The sequence below is a fragment of the Palaemon carinicauda genome, chromosome 8 (assembly GCF_036898095.1).
Source record: "Palaemon carinicauda isolate YSFRI2023 chromosome 8, ASM3689809v2, whole genome shotgun sequence".
NCBI classification, from domain to species: Eukaryota; Metazoa; Arthropoda; class Malacostraca; order Decapoda; family Palaemonidae; genus Palaemon; species Palaemon carinicauda.
The window spans coordinates 55,547,749-55,572,493 of NC_090732.1; the positions used below are offsets into that span (position 1 = coordinate 55,547,749).

General features: G+C 44.6%; 1 protein-coding gene across 4 annotated transcripts in view; it reads left to right on the forward strand.

Moving 5' to 3' along the window:
* Positions 1–24,745, forward strand: part of LOC137645735 (ribonuclease P protein subunit p40-like) — a 677,401-nt gene that overhangs the window by 557,258 nt on the left and 95,398 nt on the right. For all 4 annotated transcript variants that reach the window (XM_068378626.1, XM_068378623.1, XM_068378624.1 and 1 more), the window contains one exon: positions 20,526–20,739. In XM_068378626.1, the coding sequence (XP_068234727.1) occupies positions 20,526–20,739 (214 nt within the window). The remainder of the gene's footprint in view (positions 1–20,525; positions 20,740–24,745) is intronic.

Here is a 24,745-nt window from a genome sequence, read left to right on the forward strand (position 1 = left end):
AACTTTATATAAATGTCAGAGCATCTTTTGATCCTATTGATATCTAGGAAAACACTAGGAACTAAGGTTATTACTGTTCCAAGCAATCAGGTAAGGGCTAATTGTACTAAACTGTTTATCTTACTGAATTAAGGTTTCCTACATGTATATAAACCTGTCTGTCTCTATTAACAACCAGACCCGGGAGGTTTTCAGTAACCTACACAGATCAATACCATCTAAGTACAAAATATGCTTTACGTATATGACGACACTAATATACAAACTGTTTGCTAGTCTGTTCCTTGAACTCACAATCCTCGGGTTTTTTCCTAAAGTCTACCCAGACTCTTCTGTAGGGGGCAGGAAGCACCGACATATGACATGATCAGTTGAATGATGTATAACGGTAACATCAAGTGTCTCTAGGTCCAGAGGACCAAAGGAAAATTTATCTCGAGATGAATGAACGGCACTATTAAAAATCCACAGATACATTAATGCTCTGGTAAACTTCCATCAGGACGACATGGCCTGAGCCCAAAAAATGGATTTTGAGCGAAGCGAAAAATCTATTTTTGGGTGAGGCAGCCATGTCGTCCTGATGGACCTGCCCTCCTTTTGACAAAAGGATAACGATTCCCTCCCTAATGTACTGTATCTGTTACACCTACAAAGCTACAAAGAATGGCTATTTACAATACAGTAAGAGCATTGCCTTAATAACGGCTCTCTTATATTCTTGCCACTTTTTGCCCTCGAAGCGAAAACGCTATTAGGGGTGTAGATAGCTATGCGATGTGTTAAGAATACGTCCTCTGATATTATGCGATATCCCCTATTAAAAATCTTCAAGGGATATTCGCTCCAGGAGTTAGAATTCTGGATACCTTTGGTAAATTCTCTGGGATATATCACTGTAGTCAAATATAACCTAGGAAGCTACTAACGAAGGAACTTCTATCAGGACGACATGGCAGCCTCGCCCAAAAATAGATTTTTCGCTTCGCTCAAAATCCGTTTATTATCCTATTATTTTGAAAATATTTTGAACATATACTACAGTATATCTGTTCTAAGCAAACAACCTCACAATTATGTGTTATGGTATCAAGCATCAGTCCCTGGTAATGACTGATTTTATATCTGATTGCTTTACTGACTGTACAAATTTCCTACACGAATGAAAATCTGTCTACCTTGCTTACAACACACCAAGTGGACCAGGGGAGGTGTCAGTAATCAATACATATTTGTTCCTTTCAGAATACAAACTATGTTTTACGTGTACATGATGAGACTAATATACAAACTGGTTTGCTAGATTGTTCATTGAACTTACAATCCTCGGGTTTTTCCTAGTCTCCCATGACTCTTCCCTGTAGGGGACAGGAAGCACTGACATAGTCCATGATCAGTTGAAAGGTGTATGACTGTAACACCATGTGTCTCTAGGTCTAGATGACCAAGGAAAATTTATCTCGTGGTTATTCGCACTATTGGAAATCCACAGATACATTAATGCTCTGGTAAACTTCCATCAGGACGACATAGCCTGAGCCCAAAAAACCGATTTTGAGCGAAGCGAAAAATCTATTTTTGGGTGAGGTAGCCATGTCGTCCTGATGGACCCACCCTCCTTTTACAAAGGATAAATGAATCCCTCCCAAACGTACTGTATCTGTAGCACCTCGCTAATGCTACAAAGAATGACAAGATGGCGCCGGGACGTGACGTCATACTGGCGTCCAACTATAATACAGTACGTGTAGGAGCGTTGCCTTAATAACGGCCCACCTACAATTCTTGCCACTTTCCCCTCTCGAAGCGTAAACGCTATTAGGGGTGTAGATAGCTATGTGGCGTGTCAAGAATACGTCCTCTGATATTATGCGATATCCCATAATTTACAGGTATTAACATTTAGTTTAGGTATATTGAATGGTTCAAATGTATTTGGCAGTACAGTATTTCATTGTGGTTATACTGTAGCTTTTTGGGCTCGGCCATGTCGTCCTGATGGAAGGTTCCTTTAGGTAGCTTTCTAAGGGATATTTTGCTACAGTGATACTCCCAGAGAATTAACCATAGGCCTCCAGAATTCTAACTCCTGGTGTGAGTATCCTTAATGTATCTTTAAGGATATCGCATAATATCAGGGGACATATTTTTTGATACGACATATAGCAATCTTCACCCCGAATAGCTTTAACTCTTTGAGGGGGAAGAGGGGCGAACGAAAGGGGAGCCGTTATCAAGGTACCCGGTGGACCTCCTCTCCATACTACTACGGCCCACCATTCCTTTAATCTGTAGCATTTAAGCTAAGTGCGCTCCCATGCTTCTCTCGGTGTTTGTTACTGATTTCGGAATATTATTATGCAATCTCCAGCATCTTCTGCCTCTGGAAAGTTGAGTATTAAATCTGTGGTTATAATATTAAGGCTCCCTTCTCACAGTTAAATTCGTATAATTTAATTGTGTTTGGTGAACCGTAACCGACACTGGAGACGACCATTTTGAGACTGCTGTTGCACGTCATAAATGAATTTTATTTAGTCAGTAGTGCGACGTTCCCGGTATTTAGCTATAAAAGAAAACTTTTTAGCTAGTTAGGCATATCATACTAGTTAAGATTTCGCATACATTATAATATTTTGTCTTCCGATATGTAACGTTACTTTTGTATACGACGTGGACCCCGTTGGTACCAACCTTGGCCGCGTTCCCTACCGGAGTTAGGCTACCCTAACCCATTCTGTATACGTTAGTAAAGTAATTCCCCTTGTTTAACCTCATCGTATCAAACGGATAAATCTATTTTTGGGTGAGGTAGCCATGTCGTCCTGATGGAAGTTCCTTTAAAGTAGCTTCCTAGGTTATATTTGACTACAGTGATATATCCCAGAGAATTTTACCTTAAGGTATCCAGAATTCTAACTCCTGGCACGAATATCCCTAACTTTAACCTTTAGGGATATCGCATAATATCAGAGGACGTATTCTTGACACGCCACATAGCTATTTTCACCCCGTATAGCATTTTTGCTTCGAAAGGGAAAGTGGCAAGAATCGAAGGAGAGCCGTTATAAAGGCACGCACGACTCCTTACTGTTTTGAGTACCTGTATGACGTCACGTCCGGGCGCCATCTTGTTATTCCTTGTAGCGTTAGCGAGGTGCTGCAGATACAGTACTTTCGGGAGGGATTCTTTCAACCTTTTTTTATAAAAGGAGGGTGGATCCATCAGGACGACATGGCTACCTCACCCCAACAATAGATTTTTGCTCCGTTTTTTGGACTCGGGCCATGTTGTCCTGATGGAAGTTTACCAGAGCATTAATGTATCTGTGGATTTTCTATTAGTGCCTAAACTGCGAGACAGATTTTTCCTAAGTCATTTAGACCTAGAGACGTATGGTGTTACCGTTATACACCATTTCAACTAATCATGAACTATGTTAGTGCTTCTTGCCCTCTACAGGGAAGAGTCATGCCAGACTCTGGGAAAAGTCTCGAGGATTGTATATTCGTATGAACAATCTAGCCAACAAACAGGTATACTGGTCTCATCATATACCGTTTTAATACAGAGTTTGTATTTGGAAAGGAACAAATGTATGTATTAACTACCGACACCTACCCCGGTCTACTTGGCAAATTGCATGCAAAGACAGACAGGTTTGAGTCCATGTAGGAACAATTGTTGTATAAGTCAATAGTACAATCAAGGTATATTAAATCAGTCGCAACCCAGGACTGACAAACCTGATGTATACACACAAAGTATATATGTTCAACCTATATATTTACAAAAATAAAGGGTTGTATAGAAATGCTCAGACACGTTTTATTTATTCAGAATTTTTGGGCGAAAAAGACGCAAAATTCAATTATACATTTATTGATAATCAATAAAGCATGAGGTCAATGTGCATTTTATAGTACAATATAAAACAAAATTTGGAAATACAGTTAAAAGGATAAATAAGAGGGTAATATCAGAAATACTTGTTTCATCTGAAAAGAAACTTGTAAGCCACTTTAAGGAAAGACACATACATGTGCTTCTCTGTCCAGCCAATTGCTGTGACCTCCCTCAAATTTAAAATCATGGGGGTTTCTAATATTAGAAAACCATTGGAAGATTTCTATCCAATAAGGATATATAAGTGTAACCTAACACTGTCTTCCGGATTTTTAATATTGGGGATTGATATCAGTGATCACTATGTTAAAGAAAGAACTCACTTTCTTTGTATTAAGTGGTCTCACAATAGGCTGCCCATGAAAACAGTGTATGTTAGAAGAAATTATGGGCTACCGTATAATCTATACTGTAGTTTTCTGATTGCAGTATGATCTATATTGCAATTATTCTGGCTACTGTATAGTCATATACTGTAGTACCCGCCGGCATATGCCGGCAGGCTAGCACCTGGGTACAAGTCAGAAGGTGTACTACCTTCTGCGGGTAATGGGCGGCAGATCGCCGGCTGTCGGTGGGTTGCCGGCTGCCGGGAGGTCGCCGTCAGTCGGCAACCTCCGTTAGCCAGCGGTTAGGTAGTATACCGGCAGTCGGTCGTTTGTCCGGCTGCCGGCAGCTAGCATAGCTGTCGGCAGATAGCTGGTGGGCCGCCGGCTGCCGGAGGGTTGCTGGCTGTTGGCAATCTATGCCAGCCGGCGATTAGTTATTATATCAGTGGTATGCAGCCCATCCGGCTGCCGGCAGCTAAGCATAGCTGCCGGCATGTAGGACCCAGGGTACTAGTCAGTAGAGAGAGAGAGAAATCATGGAACGAAGGATCGTGTAAGAACTCTGCCTTACTGCCTTCTATCCAGAAGGAGGGTTCAAATGGCAGGGGAGAATGTATCATTCAAGCTTCCATCCATCCATAACCTTGCCGGGCTCTGCCGGCAGAGTTTATGGATGGCAGACCAAGGGAGAGCTGAAGAACACTCAACAGAGGGGTGGGGCTTCTGCCGGCAACCAACACTGCCGAGCAACAGACAGAAAACCGGAGCCAGTCCCACAACCTACCGGCACTAGGGTCGATTGTAGGATGATGGCCAAAGGTATGTGATGGCTAGGCCATCTCTAAAAGACAGAGTGGGGAGGGGTGAGGGTCCTATAGAGTGTGGAAGGAGCCGGCAGATACCTGTCCTACCTCACCTAACGAGAGACTGTTCCAGTATTAGAACTATCCCATGTGGCCAGAGAATTCTATTCCCTAGCCTAGGGTTAGTCCAATACAGAAAAGAGATTGGCAGTACCCTCGCCACCATCTCTAGACAAAAAGGAACAGAGTTCTAGTGCCGGTGTCCCCCAAGCAATAGAAGAGTTCTATTCTCCAGCTCAGGTTCTGCCAGCACAGGACTAGTCTGCTAGGCCACAGGGAGAAGGCGTTATATCATATATTGCCCTCAGGTGTGGCCTAGGGAGGTCTAGCCTCCTCTGACTAAACCCAAAAACCTGCATCTGCGGTTACAGGGAAAGGACAGAAACCCCCTTGCCTAGTTTTACCCGAATGCAATTCGAGGCAAAGCTGACTAGGGTTAAGCCTAGGCTAACTCAGAGGGAGAAGAGATTGCTCTTAAATCTCCGAAGGAGATTAGTATCGCCCTATAAAAGATTAGGAGGTATCAGTCTCCACTAGAATAACGCGATACAAGAGGAATTGGGGATATGTATGAAAGTATATTAAAGCCCCTAGGCTAGTAGCTTAGAGGCAGTGAGAATTGATTACCTAAATCACCGAAACTCTCGTATACTCTCTTTGGAAGAGGAAAATCTTATGCAGTAAATATCTTACATGTATAAAATATTGCCTAAAGCTTCAATAGAATTACCACACTAGGAACATCTATTATATCATGCATGAAAGTACTAAAAGCAAAACGCCTAGGCTAGGAAGCCTAGCGTAAGAGCACAGGGGAAACACCGAGTTAATGGCGCTACGAATAAAAGAAGAACAAGATGGCGCCTGAACGTGACGTCATACAGGTACTCAAAACAGTAAGGAGTCATGCGTACCTTAATAACGGCTCTCCTTCGATTCTTGCCACTTTCCCTTTCGAAGCGAAAACGCTATTCGGGGTGAAGATAGCTATGTGGCGTGTCAAGAATATGTCCTCTGATATTATGCGATATCCCTAAAGGTGAAAGTTAGGGATATTCGCGCCAGGAGTTAGAATTCTGGATACCTTAAGGTAAAATTCTCTGGGATATATCACTGTAGTCAAATATAACCTAGGAAGCTACTTTATAGGAACTTCCATCAGGACGACATGGCCTGAGCCCAAAAATCCCTATTAATTCGGATGGGGATAAATATCGTTTTATTCTCTTTTAGAGAAAAGAGGCTAAACCCTTTCTCCCTTCCTGAACCGCAGCCATTACAAGCGGCAAACCCTATCTTTCGTTATCGCCACCGATTAGTAAACTCTGGCTTGACTTAGATAGTCTTACACCGTCTGTCTTCTTTGTCGCTGAGTATCCCGGCTTTGAAGTAAGACGGTAACTCGGGGAGTACTGTCTTGCCGCTGACAATGTCGCCAACAGGAGAATCTTTGTTCCTCTGCCGCCTACGACGTTGTCGGCATGAAACAGCCGAAAGTAGGCGGCATACCCGCCGCCGCCTTTCTCCCCTGTAAACTCTAAGACACGTCTTACAGCCGACAATGTCGCCGACAGGGGAATCTTAGTTCCTCTGCCGACCACGACGTCGTCGGCACAGGAAGCCATGCCTCCTTAGTTTACAGCCGAAAGTAGGTGGCATACCTGCCGCCGCCTTTCTCCCCTGCAAACTATAAGACCCTTTTCCCTCCTCCCTCTGTACTTTAGTGTCGACCTAGCCGTCACAACATACTTTCAACGGTGTTCTTACAGTCATCCCGGCTTGCTGGGTTGACTACGTTGCCGGCCGCGACCCTACCAGCGGCGGTTAGGTTGCCGCCTCGGCCAATTCCTCCTTTTTCCCTCCTTCACCGGAGGGGAATGCCCCTGGGGGAAAGACTGAGCCGGCCCTGACGGATGCCGGTGGGAAACCCATTACAGTGAACCCTCGTTTATCGCGGTAGATAGGTTCCAGTCGCGGCCGCGATAGGTGAAAATCCGCGAAGTAGTGACACCATATTTACCTATTCATTCAACATGTATATTCAGACTTTTAAAACCTTCCATTGTACGTAGTACTGTTAACAAACTACCCTTTAATGTACAGAACACTTAATGCATGTACTACAGTACCCTAAACTAAAACAGGCACAAATATTAAAGGTGATTTTATATCATGCATTTCCTAAACATGCTAAAAAGCACGATAAAAAATGGCAACCAATGTTTTGTTTACATTTATCTCTGATCATAATGTAGAAACAAACTGGAGGTAGAGCTTTGCTTATTACCCAGACATATTTCCCATACTTTTCCCTTAGAACTACATCACATCTTCCTACTTTAGATATATAGATATATATATATATATATATATATATATATATATATATATATATATATATATATATATATATATATATATATATATATATATATATATATATATGTGTGTGTGTGTGTATATATATATATATATATATATATATATATATATATATATATATATATATATATATATATGTATACACATATACATACCTACATATATACATAAATACATGCATACATATATATATATTTATATATATATATTACTGTATATATATGGGTTATGGAAAAAATCCGCGAAGTGGTGAATCCGCGATGGTCGAACCGCGAAGTACCGAGGGTTCACTGTATACTGTTGAGAATTCTTCAATCCTCTCTTGGCCTGCCATCCACAAACCTTGCAACCGGCAGTACAGCTGGCGGCAAAAGTTGTGGCTGGGTGGAAGCTAGAATCAGATGCATTCCTCCCCTTCCATTAGTAGCCCTCCTACACTTCCAATTATTGTGCTAAACCATAATAATAGGAAATCCTCCTTTCCATTCTTTTTCTCTCTCGATCAGTTAGCCCCGGTAATATACCGGTAAAACTGCAGTATACAACAATACAGTAGTCAGTAAAACTACAGTATACAACAATACAGTAGTTGGTAAAACTACAGTATGCAACAATACAGTAGTTGGTAAAACTACAGTATATAACAATACAGTAGTATAAGTATTTCTAACATACTCTGTATGCTATCACAGTCTATTGTTGGGACCGCATAACATGCTAAGGTTGAAGTATTCCCTCAACACTCTGATGAATCCTTTGATTATCGGGACGCTTATGAAACACCGTTCAGTATTAATATGCTACAGGTGGAGAAGTTAGTATAAATATTTACTAACTCCGGCTCTACGTACGGGAGTTATTCCACCCTGTATTTTCCCTTATAAGGAATTTAAATATTAATATTAACGGAGGTCTCAGCGATTGCCTGGGAGAAGAAACACAGATATGTGTCTTTCCTATTTCTTTTCTAGCTTACTATCCTAAGCTATTAAATATAATAGTAAGCATTACTATTTAAAAGTATGCATTTATATCAATGATATAAACAACTGAATACTCATTTCACCCTTTTTTCCCTTACAGGAGGAGCCAATGGTGAAGTGTGCAGTTGTGTTCTGCAACCACAAGAGTAAGGACTTATGTGGGCATACGATGTGCAGGTCTCATGCCCCCTGCTGCATCGTATGAGGATCCCTGAGGTACTGGGACCCGAAGGGTTGCTCCAACTGCTTGACCTTGCTGACTGATGGCTTTGCAGACGATATCCCTGACACCACAGAGTCAAGGGATATGGCAAGGGAAACCCTTCGAAGGTGGGTAAGAGGGTTCCAGAAGAACTCTCCGGGACCTTACCTACATAACGAATCTTTAAGGTGCCTTCTCTTCCCTAAGGCTCAATCCAATGCAGTTGTGCCCCAGGTACAGGTCCAGCCTCCCTTCATCCAACTGACAGTGGACGCAGACATCAACAAGGCACTGCAAGGCATGGACATTCACCAAGAACGGTGAGGTGTCCACCGACACCGAACAGGACCTACTGCAAGATGGCCCTGAAGAAAAAGTGGTTCAACCTCCCATGGAGGAAGAAGGATCCGTTTCGACGGTGATTGAGGACCCTCAGTGTGACGGCATATCAACCAATGCCGTCAACCTCTTCAGCCCCAACTCCCCAACCAGCTGTACAGGTTGGCAGGAGCGAGGCACTCCTATCGTCGATCCAGCAGATGTTGGCAGTGTTCCGGAAGGAACAAGAGGAGATTAAGCAAGATCTCAAAGAGATGAAGAGAAAGGTACAGGAAGGGAAACGTCCTGGTGGTTCCAGGGGCTCTACTAAGCCCCTTAGAGTATCTGACCTCCCTCACTGCTCCGAAACCAACCCCTTGAGATATACGGAGCACATACCCATGATGAATGGGAAGCTGTACATCTCAAGAAGTTGGGGGCCAAACCCCTTGAAGACTTTCAATTCTGGCCCAGCTTTTCAGCTACCCAGATTGCTATGTTAGACTGCGAGATGAACCTGCATCCCGCGAGGAGACGGTACCCAAGGAAGTCATTGTCTTGGAGCATAACATAGCACAAGCCATCCAAACCAACACCCTGAAAGGAGCCGTATATACCAGCTCCAAAGTCTCGGCATTGAGCAAGAGGCACCCAACCTTCATTGCTCCTTCCTCCAGAGCTTTCCCCTTTTCGGTGAAAGCCCTTGATTGTGTCATGAAAGCAGTCGAAGAGGGCAAACCTTGCCCAGTTCTAGAGGAATGTAAACCATTATCTCTAGCCATGCCTACCTGCGAGGAGAAGTGGAAAGTACATCTAACTTTCTCCGTCTCTAAGTTGGATCCGGAGATAGCAGGCCAGCAGTTCAACGAGAACCTTCCAGAGTTGCCAGAACATCTTTTGAGAAGGGAACAGGAGACAAAAGAAAAACTTGCCGCTTCCTTGTCTCATCAGAACTGCCTGGAAATGTGTGCAGGTCTAACCAATGCCCCAGACATGTACATGGTCTTAGCCAAGTCCCACATGGGTACCCTTGTGAAGGACTTATATGCCTTTATCAGGTCAAGGAGGACCTGTAGAGAGCATGTGTTCGCCGCAGCAACGGTAAAACACGAACACAGGAAGCTGATCTCATCATGCAGCTGGGGCAAAGACCTTTTCCCACAAGATGTGGTTCAAGAAGTTATTGCCAAAGCCGCCACGGAGAATAGGAACCTTCTCCAGAAGTGGGGCATGTCTTTTAAAAGGAAATCATCCTTAGACAGTGGTCCCCAGCCTAAGAACAAGAAGGCAAAGAAACCACGTAGACCTGCACAACTACTGGCCGTGACCATGACCACCGTGCCTCAAATGGTAACCCAGCTGCAGATCACCTTCCAGTTGGTCCCTCAGCAGCTGGTGACCCAGTCACCTGTCTTCAACCCAGGTTTTTAGAGGCACACGACTACCTTTTGGCCCTACAAAGTTAAAGGCCCCCCCAAAAAAAGGCTCCTCAAGAAACCCCCCAAGGGGTAGAGGAGGACACGGTCACGGAAACAAGTCCTCAGGAACCTCTAAGCAATGAGAGGTTCCAGGTAGTAGGCAGACTCTTTCACTTTTGAGATTGTTGGACCTTCGATTCCTGGGCCCACTGCCTAATCATAAATGGACTCGGTTGGAGATGGAACAGAATTCCACCGCCTTTTCCAGAGTTCTTCCAACACTCTACCCCCTTGTTACCCCCTTGTTGGAAGAATATACCTCAGAACTCTTAAACAAGAAGGTAATAAGGAAAGTGAAGTCCATCAGATTCCAGGGAACGCTGCTCTGTGTTCCCAAGAAAGACTCTGACAAAATCAGAGTCATTCTAGACTTGTCTCCACTCTACAAGTTCATTGAGAACAACAAGTTTCGGATGCTTACCTTACAACACATAAGGACCCTTCTACCAAAAGGGGCGTACACAGTCTCAATAGACCTGGCAGATGCTTGCTGGCACCTACCAGACAGGCGCCCCCTTCCCTACTACCTTGGATTCAGGATACAGAAGACAAAATATGTCTTCACAGCCATGCCCTTTGGGCTAAACATAGCCCCAAGGATATTCACAGAACTAGCGGATACAATCGTCCAACAACTACGCTCAGAAGGAATTCAGGTAGTAGCATACCTGGACAATTGGCTGGTGTGGGCAGCATCCAAGACGACTTGTCTCCAAGCGGCCGGAAAGGTGGTCCAGTTCCTGGAACACCTAGGCTTCAAGATTAACCGCAAGAAGTTTCGCCTTTCTCCAGCTCGGAAGTTTCAATGGTTAGGAATCCATTGGAACTTACAGTCACAACATCTCTCCATTCCACCAAGGAAGAGCAAAGATAGCAGGATCTGTCAAGAGACTAATCAAACACAAGAGGATTTCAAGACGCCAACAGGAAAGAGTATTGGGCTCTCCAGTTTGCAGCAGTGACAGACCCAGTGCTAAAAGCACAGTTAAAGGATGCGTCAGGAATCTGGAGAAGATAATCATCAAACGCTCGAAGAGATCAACAAAGGTTGACACTGATCCGATTGTGCACGCTATTAAGGCCGTGGTCAACAGCCATGAGCCTAGCATGGACAATTCCCTTGCAACCACCTCAACCATCAGTGGTAATACACATAGATGCCTCCCTGGAAGGATGGGGAGGCCACTCGCAAGAAAGGAAAGTGCAGGGGAATTGCTCGCACCAGTTCAAAACCTTTCACATCAACATCTTAGAGGCTATGGCAGCCTTCCTAACATTAAAGAAACTATCCCCTCGCAGAGCAGTCCACATCAGACTGTTCTTGGACAGCGAAGTGATAGTAAAATGGCTAAATCGACAAGGCTAGAGATCAACTCACATCAATCATGTGATGTTAGCCATCTTCTACTTGGCAAGGAAGAGAAGATGGCACTTATCAGCAGTTCACCTTCAAGGGTTCCGCAATGAGATGGCGGATGCTCTATCCAGGCGAAAGCCGATAGAGACGGAATGGTCCCTAGACGCAGACTCATTCTCCTTCATCTCGGAAAGAGTCCCAGAACTCTTCTGTACGCCTTTCAGGTGGACCTCTCAGGTGAGATCTTCAATAAGATACCTAAAGCATGCGCTAGACTCAAGTCGGCAACCCCTCCAAAGCCCATAACATGGTCGTTGGACAAAGTCTTGCACTATGCTTCGAATCTGAATAATGAGGATTGAACCTTAAAGGATCTAACACAGAAAGTCATGCTTCTGTTTGCCAGAGTTAGTGAAATAGTGGCCTTATCCAGGAATGAAGGCCATATCCAGTTCCTGGAAATAGGAGAACTGAATCTCTTCCCTGGTCCTGCCTTTCTCGCCAAAAATGAGCTGCCCACCAAAAGGTGGGCTCCTTGGAGAATCTGCCCTCTGAAGGAAGATGTCTCTCTATGCCCAGTAGAGTGTCTCAAGGTCTAACTTCGAAGCACTTCAGACTTCAAGGAGGGACAGCTCTTCCGAGGCAAAACCTCTGGATCAAACTTCTCTCTAAGACAACTGAGAGCGAAACTCACCTACTTAATTCGCAGAGCAGATCCTGACAGCACACCCGCAGGTCACGATGCAAGAAAAGTTGCTTCTTCGTTGATTTTCTTTCAACGCATGTACTTTGAAAGGCTCCGCTCATATACGGGGTGGAAATCATCCAGAGTCTTCTATAAACATTATTTGAAGCCAGTACACGAGATAAAACACTTTATGGTGGTGGCAGGTAGCATCATAAAACCTGTCGTCTAGTGCTGTGATGAACAGTGGACTGTTTTGGGACTCAACAGTGCATCGGGTTAATAGGTATTAATACCTTCTAGTGAAAATCACTTCGGTGATTAATAGACTGTTCTATACAGGTGCAGAATCTAACCAATAACACCAGTGCCGTGTGAACATTTGAACACAGTGTTGATGCATATCCAACATCTAAGTGAAGCTAGACAGGTTTAGCTTCACATTCACTGAGTGGCATTTTTAAAATGAATTCATATATGTATATTCTTCCCTTACAGGTCAGAAATATATATAACCATGATGTTTATATGTACAAGGTTAGATTCCTATTTATGATGTATACATTGTTTATTTATTTTGCTTATGAAAATAAAGAGAAAAAATGTATCTGCGTCTTCTTTTATCCCTCAGTATATCAAGTAAAAGAGTCCAGAGTCTCATTTCTATTTCCTTAAATAGAAACCTTGATGGTACCGATGTCCAAAGTACGAATAGGTATTCTTTAGAAAGTTTCTCTTGCGTCCTTTTGGAGATACAAACTTTGAATCCTTATAATCAAAGTCAACATTTTCCCTGCAGGGGGCAGGAAGCCCTAAGCTAGTTCCAAGCTTGGTGGATATGACAAACAACTGTAATGTCATATATATGGGTATAGGAGACCATATAAGGAACTCATTCAAAGTAAAGGCACTTATACAAACCCACAGATATAGTACTTTCAAGTTAATTTTCTGGTAAGCTTCCATCAGGACGACATGGCCGAGCCCAATAAACGAATTTTGAGCAAAGTGAAAAATCTATTTTTGGGTGAGATAGCCATGTCGTCCTGATGGACCCTCCCATCTTTCTTAGATGACCCCACCCGAAACGACTCTATCTGCGGCTATTCCAGCTTAAATGCAAGTAAGAAATGATGGGCCGTAGTAGTACGGAGAGGAGCTTCACCGGTTACCTTGGTAATGGCTCCCCTTTTGTTCGCCACTCTTTCCCCTCAAAGAGTTAAATCTATTCGGGGTGAAGATTGCTATGTGTCGTATCAAAAAATATGTCCCCTGATATTATGCGATATCCTTAAAGATATATTAAGAATACTCACGCCAGGAGTTAGAATCCTGGAGACCTATGGTTAATTCTCTGGGAGTATCACTGTAGCAAAATATCCCTCAGAAAGCTACCTAAAGGAACCTTCCATCAGGACGACATGGCTATCTCACCCAAAAATAGATTTTTCATTTTGTTCAAAATCCGTTTTATAATAAGATTTAATGTGGTGTTTTGCAAGGTTTGGAACAAATTGGCAATTTGCATGTGAAATATGAGTCATAACACGAAAAAATAACTTTAAGAAAGCCACTCCAGAATGAATTAATTTCGTGTTTTGAGGCATTACTAAACTACATAGTTAATTAATGAAACAACGCGCAGTAAGTTACATACATATACCAAACGCACTTCCCCCAATTTTGGGGGGTAGCCGACATCAACAAATGAAACAAAACAAAAAAGGGGACCTCTACTCTCTACGTTCCTCCAGCCTAACCAGGGACTCAACTGAGTTCAGCTGGTACTGCTAGGGTGCCACAGCCCAACCTCCCACATTATCCACCACAGATGAAGCTTCATAATGCTGAATCCCCTACTGCTGCTACCTCCGCGGTCATCTAAGGCACCGGAGGAAGCAGCAGGGCCTACCGGAACTGCGTCACAATCGCTCGCCATTCATTCCTATTTCTAGCACGCTCTCTTGCCTCTCTCACATCTATCCTCCTATCACCCAGAGCTTTCTTCACACCATCCATCCACCCAAACCTTGGCCTTCCTCTTGTACTTCTCCCATCAACTCTTGCATTCATCACCTTCTTTAGCAGACAGCCATTTTCCATTCTCTCAACATGGCCAAACCACCTCAACACATTCATATCCACTCTAGCCGCTAACTCATTTCTTACACCCGTTCTCTCCCTCACCACTTCGTTCTTAACCCTATCTACTCAAGATACACCAGCCATACTCCTTAGACACTTCATTTCAAACACATTCAATTTCTGTCTCTCCATCACTTTCATTTCCCACAACTCCGATCCATACATCACAGTTGGTACAATCTCTTTCTCATATAGAACTCTCTTTACATTCATGACCAACCCTCTATTTTTTACTACTCCCTTAACTGCCCCCAACACTTTGCAACCTTCATTCACTCTCTGACGTACATCTTCTTCCACTCCACCATTTGCTGCAACAACAGACCCCAAGTACTTAAACTGATCCACCTCCTCAAGTAACTCTCCATTCAACATGACATTCAACCTTGCACCACCTTCCCTTCTCGTACATCTCATAACCTTAATCTTACCCACATTAACTCTCAACTTCCTTCTCTCACACACCCTTCCAAATTCTGTCACTAGTCAGTCAAGCTTCTCTTCTGTGTCTGCTACCAGTACAGTATCATCTGCAAACAACAACTGATTTACCTCCCATTCATGGTCATTCTCGCCTACCAGTTTTAATCCTCGTCCAAGCACTCGAGCATTCACCTCTCTCACCACTCCATCAACATACAAGTTAAACAACCACGGCGACATCACACATCCCTGTCTCAGCCCCACTCTCACCGGAAACCAATCACTCACTTCATTTCCTATTCTAACACATGCTTTACTACCTTTGTAGAAACTTTTCACTGCTTGCAACAACCTTCCACCAACTCCATATAACCTCATCACATTCCACATTGCTTCCCTATCAACTCTATCATATGCTTTCTCCAGATCCATAAACGCAACATACACCTCCTTACCTTTTGCTAAATATTTCTTGCATATCTGCCTAACTGTAAAAATCTGATTCATACAACCCCTACCTCTTCTAAAACCACCCTGTACTTCCAAGATTGCATTCTCTGTTTTATCCTTAATCCTATTAATCATTACTCTACCATACACTTTTCCAACTACACTCAACAAACTAATACCTCTTGAATTACAACACTCATGCACATCTCCCTTACCCTTATATAGTGGTACAATACATGCACAAACCCAATCTACTGGTACCATTGACAACACAATTTCACACCCCCTTCCTTCAACATCTCAGCTTTCACACCATCCATACCAGATGCTTTTCCTACTCTCGTTTCATCTAGTGCTCTCCTCACTTCCTCTATTGTAATCTCTCTCTCAAGTTAGTTACATATTGTAAACAAAAATAAGAACCCTCTAGTTTGGGATATAAACAAGATCCGCCATCTCGGAGTAAACACACAGAATGAAACGGACTTGGTGAAATTAGGTTTCTACGCTACGTGTAAGAAAACTTGAAATTACCGTGCGCCAATTCGCTCTGTAGGACAAGGACCCGTGCTAGGCATATGGGGAACGTTAGTTAGAAAATTTATGGAAGGTAAACGACACGAAGGAAGGTAAACCAAGGTACAAAATGATGAAAATTAAAAGTTAAAATGGAAAAATTAGTTGACAGAACAAGTACACCAGCGCTTTCATTGAGCAGTAGACACGGATCTCTGAACAACACAAAAACCTTAGTTCAAGCAGCTTAGAACTTTCTGGTTATGAATAGAATCCGCCATAATAACACGTGGGTGAACAGATTTGAAACAAAACGAAGTTCCTATGTAAAACTGTAGAGAACATTCAAGCAAAAAATTAACCTAGTTACTCAGTTCTTTCCTTGAACTCATGGTCGATACAAAAAGATCATTATGACTACTAATCTTTCTTCCCTATTAAAGTCTGGGCTTTACACATTCGACAAACTGGCTGGTGTGTGTGAATTTAAGTGATATAGCGAGGTACTGTATGCTTAATCAAGCTGACTTACGTTATTAATGCTTCATAGCTTGAAGGTAAACGATCCGGTTCGAAGGACCTCTCGTGTGAAGAAATATTTTTATTTAATTGTTGAGTGGGAACTTGTTCTTCCGGGAAAGTCGCCCTACAACATATACACAAAGATCAGCAGGGGAAGAAAAGGAGCACTATCACTCAAGGCACAAATCCCTGATAATAACTTTGATGATGTAGTTCACATACCTTCACTCTATATGCAAAAAGCTGTACTCTGTCCAGAGGCCCAAAAACTCCACACGTGAAATAAGAGTAATTTGATGGCCTACCGAAGCTTTGGAAGGTCTAAAGCTATTTCACTCTTAGGCTTTGTTTTGACTCCATCCTAGGGACTCCAGTGAGATTCTGGACAGAAATTTTTTTATAAAATCATTTGGACAATGGCAATTGAGGGAGCAGTGATGTAGTATAGCAAAGTATAAGTTAAAGATAAGGATCTTTACCTTCAAAGCATACAATGAATACTAAGTCACTCGCTAACACTCTTACTCTTAAGATATTTAGACTTACTCCTTTCAATATATCAGGTATACTCTCCCGAGATTAAATATTCATGTTAGACATAATCAGTCAAAAAAGGGAGTAGTTGTAGTAATATGAAAGGGTGTAATTAACACACTCAGCCCAAAATATGTAGAAGCCAGTTAAACTAAGTCAAGTAAAACAAAAAACTAATCTAGTTTAAAAGGGGGAAAACTATGTGGGCACGTGGTTTACCTGCACTCATTATTACTATTATTATTATTATTATTATTATTATTATTATTATTATTATTATTATTATTATTATTACTACTACTTTCTAAGCCACAACCCTAGTTTGAAAAGCAGGATGCTAATAGGCCAGGGGCTCCAACAGGGAAAATAGCTCAGTGAGGAAGAGAAAAATGGAAAAATAAAATATCTTAAGAACAGTAACAACAATAAAATAAATATTTCCTCTATAAACTATATAAACTTTAACAAAACAAGAGGAAGAGAAATTAGATAGAATAGTGAGCCTGAGTGTACCCTCGGGCAAGAGAGCTCTAACCCAAGACAGTGGAAGACCATGGTACAGAGGGTATGGCACTAACCAAGACTAGAGAACAATGGTTTGATTTTGGAGTGTCCTCTTAGAAGAGCTGCTTACCATAGCTAAAGAGTCTCTTCTACCCTTAGCAAGAGGAAAGGGGCCACTGAACAATTATTATTACTCGCTAAGCTGCAACCCTAGTTGGAAAAGCAAGATGCTATAAGCCCAAGGGCTCGAACAGGGAAAAGTAGCCCAGTGAGGAAAGGAAACAAGGAAAAATAAGATATTTTAAGAACAACAACACCACCAAAATAAATATTTTTTATATAAACTATGAAAACTTTAACACAAGAGGAGGAGAAATAAGACAGAATAGTGTGCCCGAGTGTACCCTTAAGCAAGAGAACTCTAACCCAAGACAGTGGAAGACCATGGTACAGAGGCTATGGGATTACCCAAGACTAGAGAACAATGGTTTGATTTTGGAGTGTCCTTCTCCTAGAAGAGCTGCTTACCATAGCTAAAGAGCCTCTTCTACCCTGACCAAGAGGAAAGTAGTCACTGAACAATTATAGTGTAGTTTTTAACCCCTTGGATGAAGAGGAATTGTTTGGTAATGTCAGTGTTGTCAGGTGTATGAGGACAGAGGAGAGTTTGTGAGGAATAGGCGAGACTATTCGGTGTATGTGTAGGCAAAGGAAAAGTGAACCGTAGCCAGAGAGAAGGGTGCAATGTAGTACTGTCTGGCCAGTCAAAGGACCCCATAACTCTCTAGCGGTAGTATCCCAATAGGTGGCTGGTGCCCTAACCAACCTACTACCTACTACAGTGAAATAACCCCTTGGGTGAAGAAGAATTGTTTGGTAATCTGTGTTGTCAGGTGTATGAGGACAGAGGAGAATATGTAAAGAATAGGCCAGACTTTTCGGTGTATTTGTAGGCAAAGGGGAAATGAACTGTAACCAGAGAGAACGATCCAATGTAGTACTGTCTGGCCAGTCAAAAGACGCCATAACTCTCTAGTGGTAGTATTTCAATGGGTGGCTGGTGCCCTGGCCAACCTACTACGTAGAAAAACAGCCCTTGTCTTTGAATGTCTATTACAACTTGTTTGCTGCACCTTACATCCTCTGACCCACCCCTGGAATCCTCGCTTCTTGGCAGATCTGGTATCGCTAGCACAGTTCCCAGGATCGTCTTCTTCCCTCTCTCCAGCCAACAGGATACCGGTGCTCCTTAGTCCTCTGTTTGGTGGGAGTCGAGTCGGGGTGAGCGAGAGCAATGCATATTGACTGACCAAGTCGGTCAGCTGGTCACAACAGTTGCTCATGCATGAATGGGGCAACCCTTAGGTCGTGTGGGCTCACATGGGCTCAGCTTCCACACAGGTGAGGGACATTGGCCGTAGAATAACCCAATTGAGGTGCCATATCCGGACTTTAGGTAAGGACAATGTAACGTTGTAAGGAGTGAGTAGGAGGCAGGATTTTGTGCAAAATACGAAGATAAATATTGCAGCTCTAAGGGAATATACATACATAATAATCCTACCTATTTTGGCTGACTAAAATTTAATGATTTAAATGAGTAAGTAGCAAAGGGCTGGTGTAATGAGCATACATTTTGAAAATAATCAGACCTGAATATATACTGAGAGAAAAAGTAAGCTGCTTATAAGTCAGCAGTACTATCGTTAGATTCAGAACCAGTGTAATGATTTATCTCGGCACGTAGTTTGAGGAAAGAACCATCGTACGCCGGGGTAAGGCTTTTGTTTTGCGTTCCTACGCAGTGACGTCATGAACATGACGTACGGTATTGTCACCGAGTTGAATTAGCGCATTCTATCCGTGTTACTGTAAAGAAAACGTAAATTATGGGAGCGAAAGTTTTAGGGGTGACTTCAATATTGGAAGCAAGACCAAATACAAGAGGAAGCGTTGTCCCCAAGTAAACTTACTTACTGTAAATAGTTTTTAATAATGGAACACTTTTGTTTACACTGTCCCAGGTATTCTGTTGAATCCTTGTGACTACTGTATTGCAATTCATTCAATATGCTCAGATGTTATGGTAATATTGATGCTCCTAGCTTTTAGAGACAGCTTGAAATTTTTATACAATTTAGAAATAACTCATTAGAGACAATTTGACATTTTTATAGTTTAGAAATCATTCAACATTCAACTATCATCTTATCTAATTATCATTAATCCATGAAATTTTTATAAACATTTAGTAAATCTTTTAGCCTATTTATCTATAATTAACCCCTCATCTTTTTACCTGCATTTTAATGTACTGTATACTCATTTTACATCACACATCACAATATTCAATCATCCCATATCCACTGCTCAATCTTACATCATATATGCAATCCATTAATCTTCTCACTTTCTCAACATAAGAATTTTTCCATAATTTTATGTTATTTATGTCTTATGCATATGGCAGCTGTTGAGGCTCTTCATTTCTGCACTTATTTGTAATTTCCTCAATCATTGTGATAGATCCAAACAACTTAAAATTGTCTACTCATGGACACCAATATTTATTTCACATTATTCTGATACACCAACCCCTGTTTTTAAGATCATGTGTTAGGGTACTGTAACATGACAAGTTCAGCAAGTCTCGGGTACCCTCTTTGTTTATAATGTCCACATAATGGCTTCTCTTGGTACTTATAAGTACCCCAGTAATATTTTTCTTATTTCTTGTTGTTATGTATGTAAAAACTAATTGATTTTTTAGTGCGGATAAGCTGTAATATACTGTAGTCTTGCTTGGTAATTATTGTCTCATTTTTACTACATGCACTTCTGTTTATTGATATAATTATTTTCAGTTGCAGAGCTAAGTTTATTTCATAAAAAGTTGATGTTTTACCTTGTGTAACATTTTATTGCAGATTCTGATGTTTGTCCATCTTCTGTTGCTAAGTACTTCAGTGATCGAGGTTATGTGGTCTATCGTCAGGAAGTCCAAATCAGAAATAGTACTTTAAACGATTTAGATGTTCCTTTAATACAAATAGAGATAAATGAAGGAGGTGATGAAAAACTGGAAATAGAGCCAGAGGTTTTATTAGAGTGGATTGGATGCACATCACTGGGAATAAAATTGTGAGTTAAGTTTTTATTTTTATTTTCACTTTGAAGTCTTAGAAAATTTATCATCATAATCATATGTAAGACTTTATTCCCAAGTCTCAATCTTGTAAATAATAAAAACATTTGAAATGCTATTTGACATAAAATAGAGGAATATGTGTTCTTGGTGGTGTGGTTAAAGGCCACTCTGATGCCATAAGAGTTCTCTTGCTTGAGGGTACACTCGGGCACACTATTCTATCTATTTTCTCTTCCCCATGTTTTGTTAAAGTTTTTATAGTTTATATAGGAGATATTTACTTTAATATTCTTAAAATATTTATTTGTTCCGTAACCGAAATACAAACCACGCTATTTACATAGGGTTTACTTTCGGCGTAGCTGAAATTGACGAGCCAATAGAATTTTAATGAGGGTTAACTACCCCCGCGCTAGTTAGCAGGGGGTAGGGAAGGGGTAGCTTGCTACCCCTCCCCCCTCACACACCGGTGAAATGTCTCACTTCACTTTTGGCTCGGACGATGAACAGACGTGTCTGTCTCTTCGTCCTCGTTATTGACAGCCTTAATCTGTTTTTTCTTTCTCTTCAGCTTGTGTGTTTTGGAAGTTGGCCTCATCCTTCATCGCTATCATGCGCAAATGCCCTGGACTCTCCGGCCGCCCCTGTGGAACATTCATGTCGGCGGTCGAGACGGATCCTCACACCCTTTGTCCGCAGTGCCGAGGCCAGCGGTGTGATAGGGAGTTAAATTGCCGTGGGTGTAGGGAGTGGTCTGCCTCCCAGTGGGAGAAGTTCGGCCGGCGGCGTAAGAAGAAGTCCAAGAGAGACTGTTCCCCTTCAAGGGCTGCCTTGAAAAAGGAAGGCTCTAAGGACTTCTTCCGCCGCCTGAACCTCCTCCGAAGCTCCCACTCGATCGGTCTCTCGTGAGAGGCCGTCGAGTGGTAGCGCAGGCCCTAGTTGTGTTTCCCGACCTCGGGGTGCGGGAGAGGGCGTTGCCTCCCATAGCGAGGCAGCTCCCCCTCCTCCTCCGGAGGAGGACATTATTGAATTCGATGAATATGATCAGACTGTTTCTAATAATGATTTGTTTCAGCTTTGGGCTTTCTTAGGGCTTAAGGGCACGCCCTCCAAGGAAGCCCTGTTTGACTTGATCCAGTTGGGGGCAGCTGTCAAACAGTCGCCGGTAATACCAGAGGTTCTCCCTCTGTCTATTGTCAACACTGTTGTGGCAGAGGCTTCCGACGGGTCTGGTCAAACCTCTGCTGCTGCCGTTGCGGACGTTGCTGAAGGCTCTCCTTCCCCCTCTGAACATCCTTCGAGGGGAAAGGTGAGTCCCACGGTCTCTCCTGCGGGTGTGTCTCCTCCTCGGGGGAGTGCACTGACAGAGACTCCTCTTCGGAGGACTGACGATCCTGATGCCCTTCCTCGAGGTCGCCTGCGCCGTAAGGCTCGACCTCCCCTTCGACGTAGGGGCCTTCCTTCTCCCTATAAGGGGGTTAGGAGGCGCCTCTTTGGGTCGTCTTCGCCGGCGCCTTCCCCTGCAGAGGATTCTTCTCGTCGGCAGCAGATCGTCGCAGCCACGTCCTTGGACCTCTCCGCAGATCGCGAGCCTGCCAGACCTTCCAGTCCTTCCGGCCGCCCATCGCCCCTGGATGCAGTTGCGCAGCAGGCGCCTTCTGATACCATCGCACGGGCACCAGTCCCTTCGGGGCAAAGGGATGTCTCCCACGGTGTGGGTAAATCCCTTGCGCGTCAGGGTTCCCCTGCGCGTTCGCGCGCAGTAGCGCACATGCGCTCTCCTGTGCAGCAGTCTCCTGACTCTCCTCGCCAGCGCTCTCCTGTTCGTCAGCGCACTCCTGCTCGTCGGCGCTCTCCTGATCGCCAGCGCTCTCCTGCTCGCCAGCGCTCTCCTGATCGCCAGCGCTCTCCTGTTAGTCAGCGCACTCCTGATCGCCAGTGCTCTCCTGCTCGTCAGCGCCCTCCTGCTTGTCGGCGCTCTCCTGATCGCCAGCGCTCTCCTGCTCGCCAGCGCTCTCATGATCACCAGCGCTCTCCTGCTAGCCGTCAGCGCCCTCCTGTTCCTGCTGCGCGCCATGTGCGCCAGCAGTCTCCTGAGCGCACTAGATCTCCTGCTCGTCAGCGCGCACCTGCGCACTTGGTTCCTGATAAGCGTCCTGCACGCCAACACACACCTACGCGCCTTAGATCTTCGGATCTGGACGCAGGCAAGGATATTTCTCCTTTGCCTCGCCCTCGCACACTTTTGCGCCCATCACCGCCCGCGCTCACCTCTGCACACTTCCTCGCCATCCAATCCTGCGCCCCATATGACTGCTCATCGTCACCCTCCTGCACGTCATCGATCTCCTATGCGCCCGCGCGATCCTTCACCTGCGTGCAAGCGATCTCCTAATCGCCAACTCCCCCATACTTCGGATCGCCACAGGTCTCCGACGCGCATACGGGCAAAATCGCCTGCGCACTGTTGGTCACCTGCACGCATTGCGCGTCATCGTTCGCCAACGCGCCATCATGAGCCGTTGCGCCAACATTCACCAACGCGTCACCGATCGCTTGATTGCCAGCGATCACCAACGCGACAGCAATCGCCTGCTCGCCGTCGCTCGCCAAATTGCTATCACTCGCCAAAGCGCCATCGCTCGCCCTTTTGCCATCGATCTCCAGTGCGCCGTCGATCTCCTGCACAACTTCAGCGATCTCCCTTGCGCGCCCATTCACTTGCACGCCCACGCGCACTTTCACCTGCGCACCCACGTGCATCTTCACCTGCGCGCCAGCGCGCCCCCTCGCCAGCGCGCCCCCTCGCCAGCGCGCCCCCTCGCCAGCGCGCCCCCTCGCCAGCGCGCCCCCTCGCCTGCGCGCCAGCGCGCCCCCTCGCCTGCGCGCCAGCGCGCCCCCTCGCCAGCGCGCCCACTCGCCCACACGCATACATCTCCGCGTAACTGCGCGCCCGCGCTCCTGGTTTCGCCCACGCGCGACCCTCCGATGGCTACATCGCGCGAGCCCCATCGCGATCCCCACCCTCGTCGGGATACGCAGCGCGTGCTTCCGCCAGGGGCGCGTACTTCCAGATCGCCTTCAGGATCGCCACCGCGCAAACGCAGGACTTTCATCCAGGACCAGGAAGAATCTCGGGAGAGGTCCAAGCAACATTCTTCCCTTTCTTTTCAGGCAGGCCCCGTTGCGTCTACTCCAAAGGATCAGGAGGTCCCTTTCCCTCCAGCGGGAATTACTGACACTGCGTCAGTCTCTCGTCAGTCTTGGTTTGGCCACCTGATGAAAGCGGTGGTGCTGGCTGTGAAGCCGGCCCTCGCTGATCTGGGGCTCAGACCAAAGACAGACTCGCCCCCGCTGAAGAGAAAGAGAGGAGTGGACTTCGTGGTAACTTCTCCCAGGGAGAAGGTGGCTCCTAAGAGGTCCGGCAGGAAGGCTCCATCCCCTCCGCAGTCGTTTTCTCCTTCCCCTGTGGACGAAGGCTTTCCGTCCTCAGGAGATTCCACCGAGGCGAGGGATTCTCGCGCGGAAGGTATCTTCCAGACCTCTTTGCTAGAGTCCTGTATCCCGCCCAGGAGGGAACCCAAGGACTCAAAGACGATCCCAAATCGTCTTCAAGGATCCGACCAGAGCCAACCATTCCCCGGGAGAACGTCCAAGCATCTCCCCAAGAAGAACCTTTGGGGACAGGAGACTTAGCTGCCAGCCCTCAGGGAGGAGAGCAGCACGAGTCGGAGCATGCCTTCTGGCAGGTCTTGAACTTGATGAGGCAACTCAAGAGGTTCAAGGACCCAGAGACCGCCCCTCGAGAAGTCAAGGATACGGTCCTAGACCAAGTCTATGGTACCCAGAAACCCCCAAGGGCCAGTGCAGCCTTGCCTTGGTCCCAGGGGGTGAAGAGTGCCAGGGACAAGGTCGAAGCTCAGCTCGCAGAACTCGCCTCCTCCAGCCATTCTACTCCCGGTAACAGACTCCTCCCACCTCCTCGGTTACAGCAGAGGA